Source organism: Pipra filicauda, unplaced genomic scaffold, assembly GCF_003945595.2.
Source record: "Pipra filicauda isolate LSUMZ 115617 unplaced genomic scaffold, ASM394559v2 scaffold88_size2543281_pilon, whole genome shotgun sequence".
In the NCBI taxonomy this organism is placed as follows: domain Eukaryota; kingdom Metazoa; phylum Chordata; class Aves; order Passeriformes; family Pipridae; genus Pipra; species Pipra filicauda.
This window is the reverse complement of record NW_024105075.1, coordinates 1,748,402-1,770,135: the sequence shown is the minus strand read 5'-3', so window position 1 is coordinate 1,770,135 and position 21,734 is coordinate 1,748,402. Positions and strand designations below refer to the sequence as shown.

Here is a 21,734-nt window from a genome sequence, read left to right as displayed (position 1 = left end):
TACAGAAATTGTTCCTGAATGGTAAAACCACCAGCAGCTCTTGCAGACAGCGTGCCAGCAAACAAGCTATTCAGCTGGCAGGATACTGTATTGCTCCTTGCCCACCATAAGCTCCTGGGACTTTGCTGGTTTTTCACTCACAAAAACCAGCATGGTTTTTGGATGGAGGAGAAACAGCCCATTCCTTCAGTCCTGAGTTAAGAACAATCCTTTGTTCACAGACACCTTGGAGACTAAAGGAAAGCCACTGCTACCTTTGTGTCTTTCCTAGGAGGAGACCAAGAGACAGAGCAGCACCTTCTGACAAGATGTAAAAGGACCATGGGCACAGGACTGCAGGTCACTTTAGACAGAGAATGGGGCATTCTTCTTGCATTAAAATCCTCAAGATGCCTTCACTTATGGCAAGCAGGACACTGAGCAGAGTAACCTTTGATCTTCCTAAGACTGGTCCAGATGGAGACACTCCTCTGGTCGCTTGTGCAATTGTTTGTCACCAGGTACAACAGGCTCCAGAGACAGCCTCCCACTTTCGTTATTTCCCTGACACTAAAACAACCACAAGCATGCTCCACTTCCACTTTGAAGCCACAAAGTGCTAAGCCGACCAATCCCTATCTCCAGGTAAGATCAACTGGACACCCCAAAGTTAGTACAATCTTCACAAAACACAGCAAGGCATCAATGATTTTATTTCACACATCTCAACTGCAGCCTTGAGCTCAGCTGTGGAAGTCAGAGCTCAAGTTTCAGTAAACTACACTCACTGAGTTTATTCCAACACTGAGTTCACATGTGGTCTTACAGGACTGCATCACAAACCCCGCCACAGAAAAGAGTCCGTATTTGGCTGTGGAAGCCACTGATTCACTGACAGAGACTGATACAGTGAAGCAGGGGAGATCATATTTGTTCTTTTCTAAGTGTCTCCCATCTGACAGCAAAACAAAATTTTCTCAAGTTTTACTGGGACAAAGACGGAAAGGCAAAAATCATAGATTAAAACACTTGGAACAAATAACACCTAAGTCCCCAGTCCACAGCCTTGAAAAACATGAATGTCCTTCCCTTTCACTCCAGAGACCTGCCCTCTTCTCCCTAGGACCACCGAAACTCCTCAGTCTTGCTAAAACTAGCATATTTGCTGAACTTATCGTAGGGAATTAAGATTCTTCATAGGAATCTATTTAATGTACAGCTTCACAGAACACTAATCTGCCCTTATAAGAACATCCAAATTCTGTGAAAATGACAAAACCGGCAAAGTAACTTCAAAACATTAAAAATGAAGACATCTTTGGTAGCAAACATTTTTAAACATAAACAGTTTTGCTACCTTACAATTAATTACCAAGATTTACAATTAATACTACTTTTTTTTTTTCCCCCAGGAAAAAAATGAGTGTTTATTTAAGGAGTTTCACTCACCTTTTAATTACAGAAAGCACACTACATGGAATTAAAATCTGGATGTGTAAATGAAAAATACTACATATTGGCATTCCATTTAACTTGACTTGAAGGTGGCACGAAAGACTTTTTGTCCGCTCAATTTGAAAACCCAAGGGTTCTATGCTAATGACTTTCCTGAAAGATACTTGCGTAGCAGTGAATTACCAAAAGTTTGCTATCCAATGTGCTTAAAGCAAGAACCACATAAGCAACACTAATCCAATCATTCCAAGTCTCAAAAAAACTGAACTGCAACTATTCTTTAAAAAAAAAATTTTGGGATGGGGAGGTCACAGAATCTGGCCTATGCCTGACATATCCGTGCTTTTGTAAAACTTTTAATGAAAGAGGTAAGGACACTTCCCTGCTTCGCTTCCTCTTGCCAAATACTATCATTCTTGGAAAGCATCCAGAGCAACCATGTGGCGGTTAAGACCCACAAACCACATCCCCAAAATGGCTGACACAGAAGAGAAGACATGAAATACACCACTGTGGGTGTTTGGGTCTATCTACCCACTGCTGCATTTTGGGTATTGTACACCCTTGTGAAACGCAAAATCTAATGGAGAAATCTGAGTTACTTCACGCTGAACTGAACAGTATTAGTACTGAATATCTCAGGTTGTTACACCAGATTCAAGAGAAGAAAAATGTTCCTGATCATGATTAAAGCCACTATCAAGTACCAACAGATTATTTCATTACTGTTGTAATTAGGATCGGTCAAGAAAAAGGATCAGAATTTGAATTCCTTTCATAATTTAAGATATATGAGTGGTTACATTAATCTCAAGTTACCATCAGAAAAGCTGAAATAGCAAAAGGATATACTCACAAGAAAATGTTCTGCATTCAGTCCTTGCTCTATTCCCCTGTCAGCAGACTATTATCATTAGCTATTCCTCTATTTCATAATATTTGATTAAATTATCATGATTAATGGAATTTTAAGGAACATGGTGGTTTGCATTAACCCTCATAAATGTTTCTACTTTTTTCCTTCCCAATTCTTGTCTTTCAATTTAATTTTTTTCTCTTGCCTCATTCTCATTTTTTTCCAGTCATGTCTGCCCTTAAACACAGTAACAGTTTACCATGGATTTTCATGGCAGATTAAAAACTGAGGAATCCCTATTCCTTAAACATTTAATTACTGTAAAAATTATCTGAAAACCTATGAGGATTAAAAAAAAAAAAAGCCAAGCCAAAATGTAGATTACCTTCATTGCAATCATAATTTGGGGCCAGTAAACATTTTTTTCAAAAATCACTGTAGAGATACAAATTAGCCTGCAAAGTTCTGGAGGGGAGAGAGCAAACTACCCAACTACCCAGCTTTTATTTAACAGAAACCATATGGTCACCATTTTAGTGCTTGAACTTCGGTGTTAAAAAGGGAGAAAACCAACTGAAAAAGGGAGAAAACCAACCTTCAGCATAAAAATGAAGCATATACCTTGTTAGTGTACTTGATTTCTTCCTTCAGTTATACATTAATAACTTCCTCTTACACTTAAGAGCACTATATACATGCGCACACAGAGCACTCCTGTTGTATCCTTCCCCTCCATCCTAAATCCCAGGAAACACAGATAGTATTTAAAGGTCAATTTGGCAGAAAAGTATACTTACTATCTGACTGTGCTAGTAAAAAAAAATATCTGAGGAGGGAAAAAACTTAAACAGGTCAGCACAGTAACCAGTCGCAGAGGCTTACCAATACTTGGGGAAGGAATCTTTGAAGAATACCAAAGTATTTAAAACATTAGCTCAGTTTTCTGGTTACTGTGAGGACAAAGAGGACTCTTTACCCAAAATATGATCATAAAAGAGATAAATATGGGGCTTGAATATCAACATATTTTGGAAAAAAAAAAATCAACAAAACAGAACCCACACCATGGGTTATCCTCCTGTCATAAAGAAATTACTATACTTATACTTATTTAAAGACTTAAAAACAACGTTTATCCATTCGAATTGTATTTATTTAATTACACTGTAATGTAAATAAGTTAGGTCCATATAAACTCCATTTTGTTATATGTACAACCTATGTCATTAGCAAGCTGATTGTGCCAGCTGGTCTAAGTGTTGGCCTCATCCTCTGGAATGTACGTATCTTCAGACACTCTCTGTTCATCCGCTGGTTCTAGAACAGGACCACCACATCCTTCATCCCCAAAGTAGACTGAAAGGGGAGGGGGGAGGGAAATGAAAGTCAGATTTGCAGCATGTACTTGTTTTTAAATTGATATTTGTAAAACACAATTCTGAAGGAACAGCTCTATAAATGTACAGGATAAATGATAAGCTCCAAAATAATGAAATAATGCCATTAATTCAAAATTTAAGCCTACAGAGCACAAATATGTGCTCGGGAAAATAAGTGTCTGTAAGCTTCAGATTAGCCCAAACATCTGCTTCTGGTATCTATGTACATATATTCTGGTATGAAATACATATTTTACTCAGTGGACCAAGATAAAAAGTCTCAAACTGCTAGCGAAGCTAAACATAGAAAAACACAGAAACACTGTCAGCAAGCAAACAACTGCAGCAACTTAGTTCTTAAGACAACTGAAGATTCTACCGAAATTGAAACATGAACTTGACACTTTTTCCCCCATGCTTTCTACTGTTTCTACTGAATCACTGAATCCTAAAAATGGGATTTCCATTCACTGTAACTATGTGAAGCTAGAAGAGTTAATGTGTGATTTTTGAAAACAATACAGTCCAATTTGTTTTAGGAATACCTGGTCCTGCATAGTAATCAAAAGTATTTCAAGAAAAATTGAAGAGTCACCCTTTCTTCATAACTTTACTTAGTTTGATCCATAGAAGCCCTTCAATAAAACTCAAATACCACTAGAACGTAAGCATTACTAATGCCATGACATGTAGCACTAAGAAAAAGGCAACATGAACAAATGCACTTTGCTTCATGACAGTGACTAATATTGAAGGATATAGGCCTTTATTTCATGCAGCTTTTATGTAGCTCTAGTACCTCATTTGCAAAGGCCAAAGGAGATTAGGTTGTGTTTTAAATTTGTGCTAGAAAGCTGGGAAGTTACTCCTCAGTGCAGAAACTTGCACAAACTAGCTCTACAACAGATTGTCAGAAGGGCAGCTGCCACTCAAAAGGTACAGCAAGTTCCATATATTAAAAGCCATGTCAGATTAAGAGAAAGGCCCTCCCAAGAAGTAGAGCTTTGCTGACTTGTCATTTGGATTTCTAAATAAACAAGAACCACAACACTAAAAACAAAGGATGAACACAATATTCACAACTGTTGTGCAGAGACAACACCCAAACCAGTAACTATCTGCACTGGGTTTGTAAATACATGCAGAACCAATACATACCTCCAGATAGTTGGCTCAGGCATTCCAGGATCTGCACCTCTTTTAAAACCTGAAGTGAAACATACATTACATACATATATATAAAAATATGTATGTGCAAACTCCTACTTAAATCACTATATAATTATTCCAGCCCATTAAATTGCAATAAGAAAAAACTACTTAATAGAGAACTATGATTCATGAAGCTGTGCACTAACATGAAAAAAACTGTACATTCTTATCAGGGTTAGAAAGCAGAGAAAATAAACACAAGTGTACTTTTTTTTTTTAAGTCTTACCTGCATCTTCACCTGACTTAAAATTCAGGGTCAACTACCTGTGAGATCTACCCTGAAGAGCAAGACGCAGCTTTACACACACAGATTTTAGATGATATTCAGAAAGCAGCCAAGGCCCTACCAACAGAAATGCCTATACCTGGTATAAACGAGCACCTTGAGGCCTAACAGGCAACATTCTGCAATGACATCTGATGCAGAACTTAAAGGCAGTTTTTCAGTAACAATTCACTCAATTTAGGATGACACAATTCTAAATGTTAAATCAATGAAACCTCCAATCTTCTATTTTGACTGGCATTTTTTTGAAAAGCTACATAGTACTAAAGCTTGCAAACAAACAAGATGTTTGTCAATCTACTAACACCCAGGAAAATGAAAGTTAATTACAAAGAGTTCACCCCAGCTAATGACTCAAATACCAACTGACTAAAGTAAACAAATGCTGGAGAAGCAACTAAGGGTTAATATATGAAGTATCTTTGCTCCCTGGACTGTAAATTAAAAATCTTGAAGGAGAATCACACAATTCAGGCACTGTTCAACACACTCCCTCCTACATGGGCTATCTACATGTGGATAATTTATGAAAAGTATATTATTTCCCTTATTTACAGAAAATAAATAATTTATGTCACCTTGCCCAAAACACAGGCCACAAAGGTTAATGGGAAAACTTCCATTAACTTCACAGGCAAAGGAAAAGCTCTCTGAAGATAACCCTGCATGATTTGAGACTATCAAATACCCTGATACAAGTTGTTTGGTTGCCATACTGTCCAGCAACACAGCTTTAAAATTCATGAAGTTGTATTACAAGTCACACTCTGTGTGTGTGTGAATGTTTCTGGCTCCTTTCCCTCCACCCCCATTATTTTTAAATAAGCAAACCAGGTTTAACAAAACTACACTGATCTAATTTATCAACTTAAAACCAGGGCAGCCACTTCAAAGCAAGTTTAAAAAAATACAACAAAAAACCCCCAATGACTTATAATTGCACATTCACATACCAGGCTCCCTTGTACAGCCCTGGAGCATCCCATCCTGAGCTAGAAAGCCTTTCAGAGGAAATTAAAAGCTCAGATTTGCTGAACATTTCCTTGCCTACGTTTAGTTTAGCATGTATTTCTTCTACACAGGGATCAATAAAAAAACTGCCCTTCAATCAGCGACACTAACTACTGTGTAGCCTCTTGCCTTTCCACTGCGTCACACCTTCCCTCCCAGATTCAAACGTAATCCCAGCATAGAAGAGGTTCTTTCAATCCTTTAGGCTTCGAATGCATGCCACCTCCAAATGTCTATGGCAAGCAAAGCTAGCATCTACACATCCCCTTCCCATCTGCTTATACTTAATGTTCTTTCAATACTGCAGGCAAATTTATAAGAAGGCAATGCAGACATGGAACGGCACACTTATTTTCTGGAGGTATGAACCCGAACTACTACGATTTGAGTTTCTCACTGCTACATAGCAAAATTGTAGTAGGCAGCCTGACATTAGTGCAACTGTAAATACAGTAAGATGGCTTTATATAACTTGAAGTTTATACAGTAAGTATTAAGTATTTAATGTCCTCTGATGTCACTCAGAACAAAGAGCATCTTTCCCATATCCACAGATACTGTCTTGAAAGTAAAATCAAAACAAAACTTCAGCAACAGCAAAATCGCGTCACAAAACACTGCTGAAATTCCCACCCAATACTTATAAATTTAAATAAATTATAAACTAAAAATGGAAATGCAATTAAAGTTTAAACCTAATAATGCCAATTAGTTTTTTTCCATAGTTTTTGAAGTGACTTTCTTGTAGTTTTTGTTAAAGCACTTCTGCAACAGTTGAAGAGACCAACTTTTCCCTGATTGTTATCTATGAACAATTAAAGCCCTTCAAACTGGACACTGCATTCCCCTCAATTAAGCAAAACAACCTATCAGATTTGACTGTAAATACATTAAGCTCCCGGCTCTCCTTCATGTTTGTGTTCCACGCAGAGATGCCTGCCTGGTTTAGCTACTTTTCCCAAAAGGCCCAACTGAGTCTGGGCAGAAAGTAAGCCAGATGAATTGCAGGGATCAGCCTTTCTGGGGCGCCCTGTAATAAAAGAAGTGAACAAGTGTCAGGCCTATGGCACATTGCCTATCTTAAGTGGGTCAGGCTCTTTAATAAGGACAGCTGATGGCACAGAGCCCTAACTCAGCAGAACTACCATGTGGTAGTGACACCTGCCCAGTCCCATGACAGGAGCAAGTGAAATACATCCCGGGCACCAGGCACGACATCAAGGCATCCCCTGAATGTTCCACTGCAATTTGGAAACAGGAGTCCCATTTTGGGTGGGAGAGAGACCGTAACCTGTACATTATGCTGGAAATTCAACCTTAGCCAGAGGCTGGCAACCCCCTCAGTGCCACAAATCAGCACTCCCATCACTTGGCAGCTTTTTCCTCCCTGAGCACGGAACACAGCCTCGCCTACAGAAGCAGCTGGTCACTGACACAGGTTAAATCACAGCTCCGTCTGCTGTTTCGCCGCTTGGGTACCTGCTCTGCCTGCTCCCCTGAGGGGCTCTCCCATCACTGGACACACACAGATCAGAAACAGCCTCCAGGGAGGAAAAGGAGCAGAAAACTCTTTATTACAGAATCACAGACCTGTTAGGGTTGGAAGGGATCTCTGGTGATCATTTAGTTCAACCTCCCTGCCAAGGTAGGGTCACCTAGCGCTCATTACACAGGAATGTGTTCAGGTGGGTTTTGAATGTCTCCAGAGAAGGAGACTCCATGACCTCCCTGCACAGCCTGTTCCAGTGCTCTGCCACCCTCAACGTACAAAAGTTCCTCCCTCATGATGAGGTGAAATTTCTTGCATTTTCGTTTATGGCCATTGCTCCTTGTCCTGTCACTGGGCACCACTGGAAGGAGTTTGGCACCGTCCTCTTGGCATCTCCCTTTGAAATATTTATATGCATTAATGAGATTCCCTCTCGGTCTTCTCTTGTCTAGACTAAAGAGGCCCAGCTCCTGCAGCCTCTCCTCGTAAGAGAGACGAGACTCCTCATCATTTTCGTAACCCTCTGCTGGACCCTCTCCAGTAGGTCCTTGTCCTTCCTGTACTAAGGAGCCCAGAACTCCAGATGTGGCCTCACTGGGGCCGAGTAGCGGGGGAGAATCACCTCCCTCGACCCGCTGGCCACACTCTTCTTCTTTATAAGGAAAGGAAAAAAAAGAAACCCACAACAAAACCACCACCCAACACGAAGCCTCACTGCCCCGCAGCTCTGCCAAGGGCAACCCCGGCCCTGCCCCTCTGCACATGCGCGGCCATGGCCGCGGGGCCCGGGCAGCGGGGCGGTCCTGCCCTGTCGGGCCCTTCCTCGCCCCCGCCGCTCCCCGGCGGGCGGCAGCGCCCGGACGGGCCGGGGGGCGGAGAGCGGCGAGCGGAGCCACCCAGGCTCCGCAGCCCGCCCTGGCTCCGGCCCCCACTCCGGTCATGGCCGCCGAGCGCCCCCCGCGCGGCCCCCGCCCGCCCGGCACTGACCGAGGTAGAGCACCACGGGGATGAAGCCCCAGCGGATGGCGAACTGGCCGCCCTTGAAGAGCTGCTGTAACCGCTGCTTGGCCTCCTTGCTAAGCTTCGGCATCCCGGCGGCGGGGCAGAGAGGAGGGGGAGGAAGAGGAGGAGCTCAGCCGATATCGTAACGGCGCCGTGCGCTGGGCGGGACCCATGGCGGGGCTGCGGGGCGGGGACGGAGCGCGGCGGGCACCAGGCACGGCGCTGCCCGAGGAAGGGCGAGGAAATGGCGGCCGGGGGCTGCTTGCGCCCGCCGGCTGGTCCCGCCCGCGTGTCACTGCCACAGGCAGAGGGATTGGGGTCGGGGGTGGCCCACCAGGGTCGGGCGGCTGGGAGGGGGGTCTACAAACGCTGTGGGTCTTCTTCGTCTGCCTTAGGTCCTGCAGGAGTCATGTTTGTGTCCTTCCCCGCAGCTCTCGAGGTGTATGCGCGCGCCGCCTCTGGAGAGTGGGAAGTGCCTTTGGTAAGTGAAAGGTACAGGTGAAGTGATGAGAAAAGTATTTCTGGGTGAAACTGGAAATGCCTCCCCATGAAGCTCTCCATGAAGCTGTGTCAAGCAGAGGTTTAAGTCGGATATTAGGGAAAGATTCTTCACCCAGAGGGTGGTTGGGTGCTGGCACAGGCTCCCTAGGGAAGTGGTCACAGCACCAAGCCTGACAAGAGTTTAAGAAGTGTTTGGACAGTACTCTCTGGCACATGGTGTCCCGTGGTGACTCTTGGTGACCCACGCAGGGCCAGGAGTTGGATTTCGATGATCCTTATTGGTTCCTTCCAGCTCTGGGTGTTTTGTGATCTTTGATACCAGGCTGCACAATGTGTTCAGTCCATGAAAAAGAGTTCAGGGAATGAAAGCTTGACTAGAAATATAGGGAGAGACCTAATATCTAAAAACTGCTGGTAGAGCACATTTGCCTTGTCCTTACAACTCACAGCCTATATAAGCACTGAGGCACTTTCATTTGTCAGTAATGGCTTGTCATACTCAAAACAGAACTCAAAATATTGAACCTGCTTTTCTGAGTCTTGCAAAGGAAGAGAAGTGGTTGCTGCAGAAAGAAACCTATTTTCCAGCAGTTTGTATTAAATTGGTTTTCCTGTGTAGGTGAGGCCAAGTAAGATCAGTTTCCACACTGTGGTTACTGTTACAGCTTGTTCTTTCCAAACATAAAAAACCAACTGTTCATTACAGCCCACAGCTCGTTAACAATCTCTTACAAAATAGTACAATAAAATGTCACCCACTGTAGTGGAATTAAATTCGAAAGGTATTTTTCCTTAAACTTCCTGTAGTTTTAGTGTAAGTGGGATTCAGAAGGTCAGATGTACTAATCAGCTGATCCAAAGGGTTAAAAAGCTCTGTCTTCTTTGAGAATTGGTTTAACTGTGTCACATGTGACACCGTATAATCTTATTGTGGATGTTCTTGAGAAAGGGTGTTCACCAAAGTGTGCTACATGTGCCAGCTCTTTCTCTTCTTCACTTCGTGCATTAAGTCAAGGAATAATTTTCAGAGCACAGAAACTTAGTAGCACTCATTTCTCATGTCTGCCAACTTGAATGTTAGACTAAAAGCTTGTAGGTTATTTCCTTGATTTAATAGAAGCCAGGAAATGAATAGCAAGAAAGTTAATATTTCTTTGCCAGTTTTCTTGCAAACAAAATCACTGCTGTGGCCTATAAGAGCACAAGGGGGTGTGTTTGGTATGCAAATAAACCAGTGTTGGTTCTTTATAGCTACCAGTTTAGATTTACGTGGTTTTACATACTGAGGCTGTGAAAGAATATCTGTAAACTAAGACAAGTGACTGGAGAACAGCACTTTTTCCGTCATAACACACATCCATAGTCTCATACTGTCCGAAGTATCATATTTGTAGTAAAAAAACCCAACCAACCAACCAACCAACCAACCAAAACCACAAAACCTCCACAACAAAACAAAAAACTGCAGAGCATGCAAAGAGTAAATAGTTGTACTGACTCCAGAAGTTTTCCATGCCTTTTTTTGGCTCCTGTGGCACCTAGGATGCTAGAGGGTCGAAGAGCTCAGCAGTCCTTTGATGAACTATTGACTCAGCCAAAGGGGGAAGAGAGCAGCAGTCATCCTTCCTGCAAGTTCGTGAGACAGTGCTATTCAAATAATTGAAATAATGAAAATTAACCCTTAAAACAAAGATTCCTGTGATGGGGCATGAAAAAAATTAGCTGTTTTGAAGGGATAAGTAATACCCAAAGAAATGGATACCGTAAGAAATTGATGGAGGAGGCTTTGCCCAGAGAAGACAGAAGTAAGATGATGTGGGTGTGCTGTGGGTATTACTCCATGTAATTGTAGTTTATTGTGGTAACCCTTTCATGAAGGATTTTGATTTTATTTGATTTTTTTTTATGGCTGTTAATGAAGACAAAACCACTTGGAATGGTATATCTGTTAAATAAGAACAAGAGCTCCAATTGCTGGAATGAAAAAGAAAATTAGTAATACCATATGTGTTGAAAGATTTTTGTTACAAAAAATCTCTTTGAATTTCTTTTAGCCTCGTAGTTTCATGTGATCAGCAATAACAATAAAATCAGAAATAAAATTGCAGATGTTTTAACAGGGACAACAAGAATATGAATGCGTGCTTTTTTTACTAACTCGATTAGCAGTAATTCCACAAGTGTTGTGTTTTCACAGCAAATAAATACCACTAACACACATTGTAAAATGGCCAAATATTTCCATTTTTATGGGTAAATTAGAGAACTGAGATTCTTGGAGACATGACTGAATAACTCTTAGTGTCTGTCTCAGGATTGGGGAAATAATGTCACTCGGTCAGATGGCTGTAACATGTCGTTTTGTTTTTGAGTGCAAAGGGTACCTTTCAGGTTAAAGAATTTCAGACCTCTAAAGCTTATCTCAATACACCAGAAAGTAAAGCCATGCAACAGTATGTGCAACTCAGAAGGCTGATGAAGGAGACAAAGTGCATTGAAGTCTGTGAAAAATCACTGTAAACTTGACATAGGAAATCCCTGCAAACTTCCATTATGTGCTTACCACTCTCACTTCTGAGATTTTTCCCTTCACTTTACTGACAAGAAACTGCATTAAATTCAGCTTCTTGGGATGAAAGTTTGAGTTTGACTCTGTTTGACTCTTGACGCTATGGTAGATATTTCATACTTGAGGATTACACCATAAATCAGTATAAATAACACAAGAACATAAGGAAGAGGTCATTGATGGATTTCCATTGCAGGCTGAATCTTTACCATGTCAATAAAAATGGTAGCATATTATGACTAGACATTCTGTTTCACTTCATTATTATAATTAGGTTCTCTATTTTTATTGTGCCCTACTAATGATTTTCCTTCTATTCAATTTTAATATTCCTATTTATTTAGTCTAATAAATCCCAGCTCCTCTACAGAACCACTGGTCTGGGAAATGTCCCTTGTCATTTCACAAAGGCAAGAGGACATATTTTCAAAACATGCTTGGAATGCAGAGCTGTATTGCATATAAAAATTTGTCCAAATTTGAATCTTTTCCACATGAATTGCTGTATGATACTTGTTGGATATACCGTGGTCACTGTCTGATATGGCATATTTCCAAGAAAAGTGATATTGTCAGATGCTGTGTTGGTTTTGGCAGGGGTAGAGTTAATTTTCTTCACCGTGGCTGGTATGGGGTGGTGGTTTGGATCTGTGCTGAACACAGGGTTGATAACAGAGATGTTTTTGGTTTTGCTGGGCAGTGCTTACACAGAGCCAAGGCCTTTTCTGCTTTTCGTACTGCCACGCTGGCAAGAAAGTTGGGGGTGCATGGCAGGTTGGGAGGAGATAGCCGGGACAGGTGACCTGAACTGACTGAAGAGATATTCCATACCATGGAATTGTGCTCAGTATATAAAGTAGAAGGAAGAAGAAGGAAAGGGGGCACATTTGGAGTGATGACATTTGTCTTCCCGAGTCACCGTTACCCGTTACGGGGCCCTGCTCTCCTGGAGATGGCTGAACACCTGCCTGACCATGGGAAGCAGTGAATTTATTCCTTGTTTTCCTTTGCTTGTGTGCAGAGCTTTTGCCTTCCCTATTAAACTGTCTTTATCTCAACCTATGAGTTTTCAAGCTTTTACCTTCCAATTCTCTCCCCAGTCCTGCTGGTGGGGGAGTGAGTGAGCAGCTGTGTGGGGCTCGGCTGCTGGCTAGGGTGAAACCACAACAGATGGTTATCTAGAAAATTAGTAGAATTATCAGAGTGGTAGGAACAAAAGGGAAAGTGTAGTGTGTTTGTATATTCAATACAGTAACTGTACAATTTATTTATTTAAAAATAAACCAAAACTGAGTGGAGTCGAGTTACAATCATTACTTTTCATTACAGCTTCCGAGGCCAGGGAAGAAGGAACAGCAATCTGAGGTGAGACAGCAATCAAAGAGCCTCATCCAGTGCCTTTAGAGACCTCTGACAAGAACTGTTGATGTGCTTAAAAATTGAATATTACCTGCTGCAAAACTTTACTGTTGTTTGAAGCTTTCCCATTCTCCCCATCTTCATTCAATAATGAAAATTGTGTTACACTTAAAGATACTGCTACCTTTTACCATATCTAAAAACACCACAGTTCTTAAATGCATGTTTTTATGATTGCACTACTTGGCCAAGGATGAAAACAATAATCTGATTCTTTACATGCTTGATACGCAGAAATGATGAATGAAAGGATTTTCTGAGGCCAAAACGAATATATATATTTACTCCTTCTCTGTTTTTAAATTAAGCTCTTTTTTTAGCATCTGAACAGTGAACATTTCAGTAACTCTAGGAGGATTTTCCTCTAAAGATATTTGAATGTAAACCTTTTCTTTGTCAACAGATCTCAAGTAGATTTTTGTTACGTGAGAATATGTTGTTTCAACAGCACACATCCATAAAGATTTCAAAGGACTTAAAAAATGTTTATTTTAGGCAAAGTTTTACTATGATTGAAACAAGATGAGGAAAACAATGAATATATTCTGATTTTCAAAACAATCTTTGCTTTGTATACTTGCCTTTGTACAAATTCTGACCTTAGTGAATTGTATTATGGTGAAACAACCATAAAACTGAGAATGTAAGTCTTTGCAATTAGTTGGCAGCATTGCACATGAAAATGAAATATTTCTCTCTGATATAGAACGTAGAATTTGAGATTTGAAAAATAGTAATTATAAGTTCGTAGTCTGCTTTCTCTCTTCTGTGAATGGTGTAATTTTCTTAACGTCCAACTACAAAAAATAAATATGCTGCTGAAACTTTTTCTGACAATGAAGTATTTGAAAATGCAACTGAATGATGCACAGCATTTGCTTCACTGATTTACAGTAATGCTCTTGGATGCACTCTTTCAGATTTTACAAGATAAATGCAACAGCAAGAAGTTACTAACAACGTTGGTTATAAGCAAAGAGAAAACAGGTAATAAAGCAAAAAGAAGAACCTCAAAGTTGCAATATGCCAGGTAGATGTGAAACATGTCTATGCGTTTCCTGCCAAAATGTTTGTTCTGGCTTTTGTGTTAAGTCACTGTTAAATTATATAGTGTATCAGTTACTGTGTATATCCCTAAGTATCCTTTTTTGTTGTTGCCTCCAAAACAAGAAGGGTGTTTGTTAAAATTGAGATTTTTTTAAAATTTAATTTAGCATGTCTTTAATTTAAATAGAATTTAAAGCACAGCATAGTCTAGGTTTTAGTGTTATCATTATAATAGTTTTTAACAACTTGTAATAAAAATTATAGAGTTCAGAGCTTAATAGGAAATGTAAAAATATCTGAATTTTCAGATCTTGAATAAGATTTGCCAGTCAATGAAGTAAATCTGTCATGTATATGTACAAATGGAATAACTCATAGTATATTTAAATGTTGAATGAATTAGTTAGGTAAAGTGAATGTAGGTATTAATTTATCTTCATTGTTCACTTTGTGTGAATTCACTTCAGAAACTTAAGGACAGAGCATTTGTCATATTCCTAATTCAGCATGACCTAACCATGACCAACAAGGTGAGAGGCAGTTCACACCTCCTCTGGCCAAGCTCCATCAGAGTGCGCTGCATGAGCTGCCTGCTCAAGGTGACACTCCAGCAAAAACTGCCATTCAGAACTTGGAAACCCAACCAATATGGATAAAAGTATCAGCAGTAATGTGTGTCTTTAGTTTTTGCATTTCAGTAGTTCAGATTTCACTGAAAATTCTTTGGGATCTTCAGCACATGGAAGATTAGAATCAGTAATTTAGTATTATAATGAAGACTAATTAAGGCCTTTCCAAGATACCAGAAGGTGATCAAGGAAAGCTCTCTTCTTCCTTTGCAAGTCTAGTCTGGTGCTATCAGATTAAATGAAGCGCAACTCATGGTTAATGAAGTTTTTACTATTCTATTAAAATAAAATTTAGTCTCTTAAAATGCTTCCCTTTCATGCACAATTTCTGTCCATACTTTGCCTATTTTAGCGTAATCATAACCCATATTTAGCCCAGAAAAATGTTTTTAGATTTTACTAATTTCAAAACATTGTCGAGTAGACACACAAGTGTATCTTCTCTATGTATTGACAGCCTCATTCACATGCCTGTAAGTTCATCTAAGACTCTTTCCACTTATGCAGAGAAAACAAATGACCTTTCAGGGAAATACCTATCAGTGTTTTAATCAATGCTACTGCTTTTTGGTTAGGATTATTAAAAATCTCAAACATTAATTTCCTGTAAGTGCAGAATGAGTCATTTTAGATACTGGTTTCTTTGGAGTCAGGTTGATTTGTAGGAGCACATACTGGAGTGATTAATGAGATTTCAGTAGCTTTTTGCATAGCTTCCTACCTAAAGCAAATAAAATAAAATAAAAGTTAACAAACAAACAAAAACCCCAAACCAGCAAGGGCAAATTAGTTGTGTGCCTTTCACTGCTTCCTGTAAAATCTTACACTGACTCCTAAAGGTTTCATTTTGCATGAAAGCTATTTAAGCAAGAGTTTTAGCAGATGAAGAAGACATTCCAAGAACTTGTGAATGTTCCTTAGGTTCTGCCTTATGAAGTCTGTTAGGTGCACTTGGCACAGGCTATGAGTCTGACCCTGATTTCCAAGCACGTGAACGGCCAAAACAAAATGCCGTTTCTGTAATACTTTTTTTCCCTTTTTTTAAAAGTGTATATTAGGCACACATCTGAAGAAACAATATTTTACTCCTTTATTTTAAGTTTAGGTAGCAGTCACAAGAGATTAGATGCTGTTAAGTGTAATGGAGCATGAAGATTACAAGATAAATGAACCAGAGGCTTTTCAGCTCGATAGCATCATTCAGCACATAATGATACAGATTTTGTATTTCAGACACAAATGTCACCTTGGGGTTGAAATCATGCTAGATGAATCTGTGAGAGTAAGTATAACTAAGATAGTTCCCCACACCCCAATTACCTTCCTATTTTAAATATAGAAAGGAAAAGGAGTCCCCCTGAATTGAGAGATGAGTTATTTGTGTGTAGTATTTGTGGTGGCAAATTCTTTCTAAAATAAACACAGTAATAAAAATTATTCTTCTTTCCTTTCATATTTTAAGGGGACAGGCTGCTTCTAGTGACGGAGTATTAGACTTAGACTGGTCTCTTAGGGGATTAGTATTTGACTAGTACATACAGCACTATATATTAGAGTCATTAATTGTATCATAGCAAAATATTTTTCTGCAACTTTTCTGTCAAATGTCTTTACAGCCACATGCAGAATGTTACTTTCCATGTTGTATATTAGTTCCAGCAACTTTAATATGAATGATATGCTGGTGGGCTTTTGAAAACCTGAAGGACATGAATCTGCCAGGGAGCCTAGATGGGACTTTTAAAAAACAAAATTAAAAATAATTTAACTACTATTAAAAAGTATAAAAAATGCTGACTATCAGCCTCTATTAATTTAGTTCTTCCACTTCATTTCAGAAAGACACCTTTGATCCAAAATGTATTAGCAGTGTTCTGTTAAAGCCAGCAGAGGGCAGACTTGAATTGGAAACTCTTTTTGCTGCTTCAGTTACTTGAACGTAAAATATCAGATAGTCCCTTGAGCTCAAAGCTGATCACAGTCTCATTGCTTCTCTACTACTCTAATTACACTTGTGCTGGATAAAAGCTTCTTTGCAGTTGCTGTTTGACAAAATGAGTGTTTTGCGAATGTTTAAATAAAGATGCTAATATGAGAGTGAATCAGTCAGTGGATTAGCAGCTGTGTTTTACTCACCAGGGATAATTCACACTGCTTAATCATTAACCCATGTATATCTTTAAATGATTTTTAAAAGCTAGTGAATATCAATATACTCATTTTATAGATGAAGAAACTGAGGAATAGAGGTTCGCAGGTTACCCATCTCAGTGACTTACAGAAACAAGAACAAAATCCAGATTTCTGATCCAGCACTTTGCACACATAAACTATGACATTTCTAACTCTTGCAAACATTATAGAAATGATTGCTAGCAGCCCAAATCGCTGAGACTGAGGAGCTTACACCAATGAAATAGCAGACAACTGACAACCAGGTTGTAGATCTTAAGAAAAATATTCTCCCCAAGATGTGTGGCGATCAGATCTGATGGCTAAAATCAGTTTTAAGAATAGTATTTTATTATTAAAACGAGTACTTTGCATTTTTAGATATCTTTGTCATTCACTAAGTTAAGTTGTAGTCTTTCAAAAACCTTTATGATAGCCTGTTACTGCCTCTTTAACTCTATGTTCAACATTTTTAAGGTCTGTGTGAAGGTTTGTAAGAATAAATTACAAAGGAGTCCACTCTAAGTTTCTTGGTGATTTCTCCTTGTACCTTGTGTAATTTTACACTTCACAAAGAGCTGACACCTCCTAATAGTCATCATTTTCCATAATTCACAGAAGCCTGAATATGCAGTTATCTCAAAAGGGAAAAGATTAATTTGCTTTTCTGCAGAACATAAACTGTCCTCAAAATAACAACTAATTGAAGGCATTTGTTTACAGACTTGTTTTATAGTCAACCACTGGATCCCTTAGCTCAAGAAGAAGGAAGAAAGATAATGATTCAATTAACTAAAACTGCTGCTTTGAAAAATGTGTTTTCCAGTGTGAAACTTATTTTATTCATCCCCAGTTATACATTGCTGAAAACTGTTAACTGTTATTAAGGAGAAATAAGTCTGAGGTTTTGGGAGCACGGCAGGTTTTTCCTGCTGTAAGCTCCACAGTGATCTTTTCCTATACTAATCCTAGATGGTGTATATTTTCCTTTGTTTCTACCCAACTTGCCTTTTTATTTGTAATGTATGTGTGAAATATTTAAAAAATTAGTGCCTTAAGAGCAGTTAAGATATTACTACCTCAAAAACACATCATTGTTACATACAGTTGTATTTGTTTTGCTGAGTAGGTTCCAGCTCAGTTACAGAAGAAGTTACAGATAATGCAAAAAACCTGTCTTAGAACAGCAGCTGTTGCTATAGGCAGATTGGTCAAAAGCCTGTCCCTATATTTCTTTACACGGAAACAAAGGGATAGATGTATGTATTGTCTGAGTAGAGAACATGATGTTGTGTGCCTGTGACAAAAAATACAATAGTATTTTTTTGGAAAAGTATACTTACTTATGGATTAAAAAAAATTGGAATATGCCATGTATTAAGCTTGTATTTGATCAAGATCAGTTGTTCTGGTAATGTTCCTTCAGAAATGAGAGTTTTAGTGACAGGGTAAAGATACTTCTACATCTGTGGAATTTAAAGCCTGCTACTGTCAAGTTGCCAGGACCCTTGAATGTGTGCTGAAGTGTCCTTCTCTCTTTTAGTAAATCAAAAATGTTTATACTTACTGTCACAAGTAGTAGAAGAATACCAACAATTGCTTCTGTGTTTAGAATTCTGTGGAGTCTGCTACCCGTGAGCAGACTCTGCTTAAATTCTCTGAAACTACTAATTGCTAACCTCATTCTTGACATACTTCAGCCTCCAACAGCCTGCTGAAACTTCTGTTACACCTTCTGGGAATCTATCTATAGTAATTTCTTTCTCTCCCCACATGGCTCCAAGCCAGAAATATATCCATTTGCACAAATGCTTCTTAACCTTGCTCACAGTTTTTTTAATTTTTTTTTTCTTTCTGCTTCTCTGGTTGCCGGATGCTTTTCTAGTAAATTCAGTACTTGCCATGTTTGCTGTGTAATGGACTGGTGGTTACAATGCATTTTCTAAACTACTGTTTGTTTCAGTTTTAGTGCACTGAATATAATTATTTCTCTGTTATGGGCATCTTGCTGTAACGTAGTCCAGGCTGGATGGAGCTCTGAGCAACCTGGTCTAGTAAAAAGTGTCCCTCCTCATGGAATGAGATCATCTTTAAGATCTCTTCCAACCCAGGCCATTCTATGACTCTGTGTACACGTGTCTAGACATGCATTACATGTATATAAGTGTATACAGTATGGAACTGTAGGTTTATCAGAATTAATTGAAAATGAGCCAGCTTGGCTATCAATACCAACACCATTACTGAGGATACATGTATAGACACATAGAGCAAACCTCAGCTGCAGCTGGGAAGTTCTCAGTGTTTCAGCTACCTAGAACCACCTAGGCAAATATTTGACATTAGAAAATTAGAAGCATTTTGATTGGAGTGATTAGGTTGATACATAGCAGTTCTATTGCAGAAGTAGGAACAGATAGTCTGGAAATTTCTGACTCCAGTTTTCACAACAAATTAAATGTTTTTCATGCACTTCCTGTACAATTGTGATGAATGCTACACCAGAGTCCAGTCCAAGCTCTGAAAAAGCCAGAAAGTGTGTGTGGTGACAAAAATAGTCACATACCATGGTTCCATGGTTGCCTTCTTGATTGAGAACAAGGATTCTGCATTAAGATTGTACATAGGGCAGTGTGTGGCATCTCTTACTATGTTCCTCTATGGGATCTTAACCACATTTAACTTCCATTTTCAAGTAGATCTCAACACTAGGAAATAAAAATGCAAATTGTAGCTTGTGCAAAATTTGGTTTATCTCCGACTTTGATAAATCCAGCCTTGCAGCTTCCAGTCCCTAGGGTGTCCAGATACCTGTCCCTAGAAGACATTGCTCTGCATTAGAACTCATAAACTGTTAGATCAGTGAAGTTCTGTTTTCTTTCAGGTATTGTATCATGAATCTGCACTTTTTCTCTGCCCTTAAGGCAGCTGGAGTTTTCAGGCTATCCCATTTGACTGCATCTGTGTCACAAGGCACTGACGTCAGAAACACATCTTAGCCCCGGTATCTCAAATGAATCTGGTTACAGAAAGAAGAACAAGATTACTAAAAGAATGGGGTTTAAGATTTTACTTCCAAAGAATAATGAGAAGCAAAAAAAAGGCTAAAAGCCAGGAACATGCAAACTCCTGCTGGTCAGTTTTCAGTTGATCAACTTTGGCTTTTAATAACTAGCTGCAAAGACTAATTATTGACTTCACTGTGCTACCCTACATTTCAAAGTGTCTAATGCTGTCATATAGTTGCACACTGTAACACTGACTGCTAAATGCAGACTCACCCTTCTTGACTTCACACCCAGCACCGGTCAGGACTAGCAAACCTCAGCTTCAAGATTTAGGGTAAAGTACTGCCTCCTGTCAGCAGTAACCTATCACATTGCTGGGCACAAGTGAAAAGACACTAAACCAGCAATGGTTTGGTTTTCTCCTACTAACCATAAATTTAGAGCATTAACTTCATGACATCAGTGAGAGTGTTCAAATCCTCCAGCACATGTCATGGGAAATACAGACTATCAGTTTTCCATTTACTATTTTGGCAGGCATAATTTTGTTATTTTCAAGCTGTTTATATTGGCCACCTCAGTATTTTAGTTAATTTCACACATATTTCAGCATTTCAAGAAATCAGTGCTTCAGCAAACATGGGGGATGTTGTGTGCGTTTCCCCCCCAAATTTTAGAGTTTCTTTCACTGAGCATGGTATATATTAAGATTTACAAGCTTAATTTACATTTCAACAGAGCATTCACCTGTGTCCTGTCAAAGACTCCACGGGGCAGTAAATTACATATTTTAGAGAGATTATGAATTCTAATAAAAGGGCATCAGGAATGTCCAAAGGAGGTGTAGAGATGTGTAACAGCACAGTGAAGGCTGGTATGAATGAAGTGTAGATAGAAGTTCATGAATGCATCAGCAGGAACACCAGAACAGAGAGTTAAAAGGAGGGACTCTTGTTAACACAGAAAACCATTCCCAGCAGAAAAATAAGGAATTGTTCTGTTTATGTCAAGGCCAAAGACCTGCACTTTGAAAACAGATGACCTGTCAGCAAAAGACCTATCCTGACCCCAGGGGGACGGTAACAAGGCTGCAGCATCAGATACGCCTTACCTTTCCTGTTAGCCTGTCCAGAAAACATGTGTTGAAAACAAGATAAAACAGGCAATGGGCAGCAACCTGGCCTATCATTTATGGAGAACAAAGTAAACAGGATTCTGAGGTGAAAGATGACCATATACCACCTGATGCCTCCTAAAGGGGAATGAAAGATCTGTCCAGAAACCAGTCTGTTGTCCCCTAGTCAAGGGCTTGTAGTGAGGGCTTGGCAGTGGGCATCCCTGTTCCTTTGTGTCAAACTCGAGTGATCCTGGCCAGGCCACTGGGACTCTATGTTTTGGTGTGCTCCTGAATATACAAGTGTCAGAGAATTAAATTTATAGGAGAATGAGTGTGAGTGCATAAAACCAACTTGCTTAAAGATTTTGTAAATAAATACCTTCTCCCCTTTCATAAGATCTCACACCAAACTTTCTCACACTGATTCAGCAATTTCCCATTGTTACATGAATGAACAGTCATTCATGTTGAGAATCATATCCTAACTCCCCCACAGACAGAAGGACAGAGATGCTCATGACTTGCTCTAACTCTTGCATTCCTTCCTAGATGTGGCATAATAACAAACTGTATGTCACTTTATCTACAAGTATATAGATGAT

At 39.5% G+C, this 21,734-nt stretch overlaps 1 protein-coding gene and 1 non-coding gene across 2 annotated transcripts; one reads left to right on the top strand and one right to left on the bottom strand.

Annotated features, from left to right (window-relative positions):
- Nucleotides 1-3,421: 3,421 nt before the first annotated feature.
- TOMM7 (translocase of outer mitochondrial membrane 7) lies at nt 3,422-8,857 on the bottom strand. The gene is made up of 3 exons (XM_027738372.2): nt 8,656-8,857; nt 4,828-4,876; nt 3,422-3,646 (listed from the first exon to the last, which is right to left on the bottom strand). Exons 1-3 carry the CDS (start codon nt 8,756-8,758, stop codon nt 3,631-3,633), a joined length of 168 nt encoding a protein of 55 aa, XP_027594173.1. The 5' UTR covers nt 8,759-8,857; the 3' UTR covers nt 3,422-3,630.
- A 4,486-nt stretch (nt 8,858-13,343) lies between these two features.
- LOC113996984 lies at nt 13,344-13,424 on the top strand. The gene has a single exon (XR_003543957.1). It is a non-coding gene; the product is annotated as a small nucleolar RNA SNORD93 (small nucleolar RNA).
- The last annotated feature ends 8,310 nt before the right edge of the window (nt 13,425-21,734 follow it).

Excerpts from the sequence above, each read along its gene's own strand:
- TOMM7 (XM_027738372.2), bottom strand. The coding sequence starts at position 8,758 with ATGCCGAAGCTTAGCAAGGAGGCCAAGCAGCGGTTACAGCAGCTCTTC. Across the intron at positions 4,877-8,655 it reads CCCCGTGGTGCTCTACCTCG|GTTTTAAAAGAGGTGCAGAT; the intron begins GTCAGTGCCGGG and ends GTTTCACTTCAG.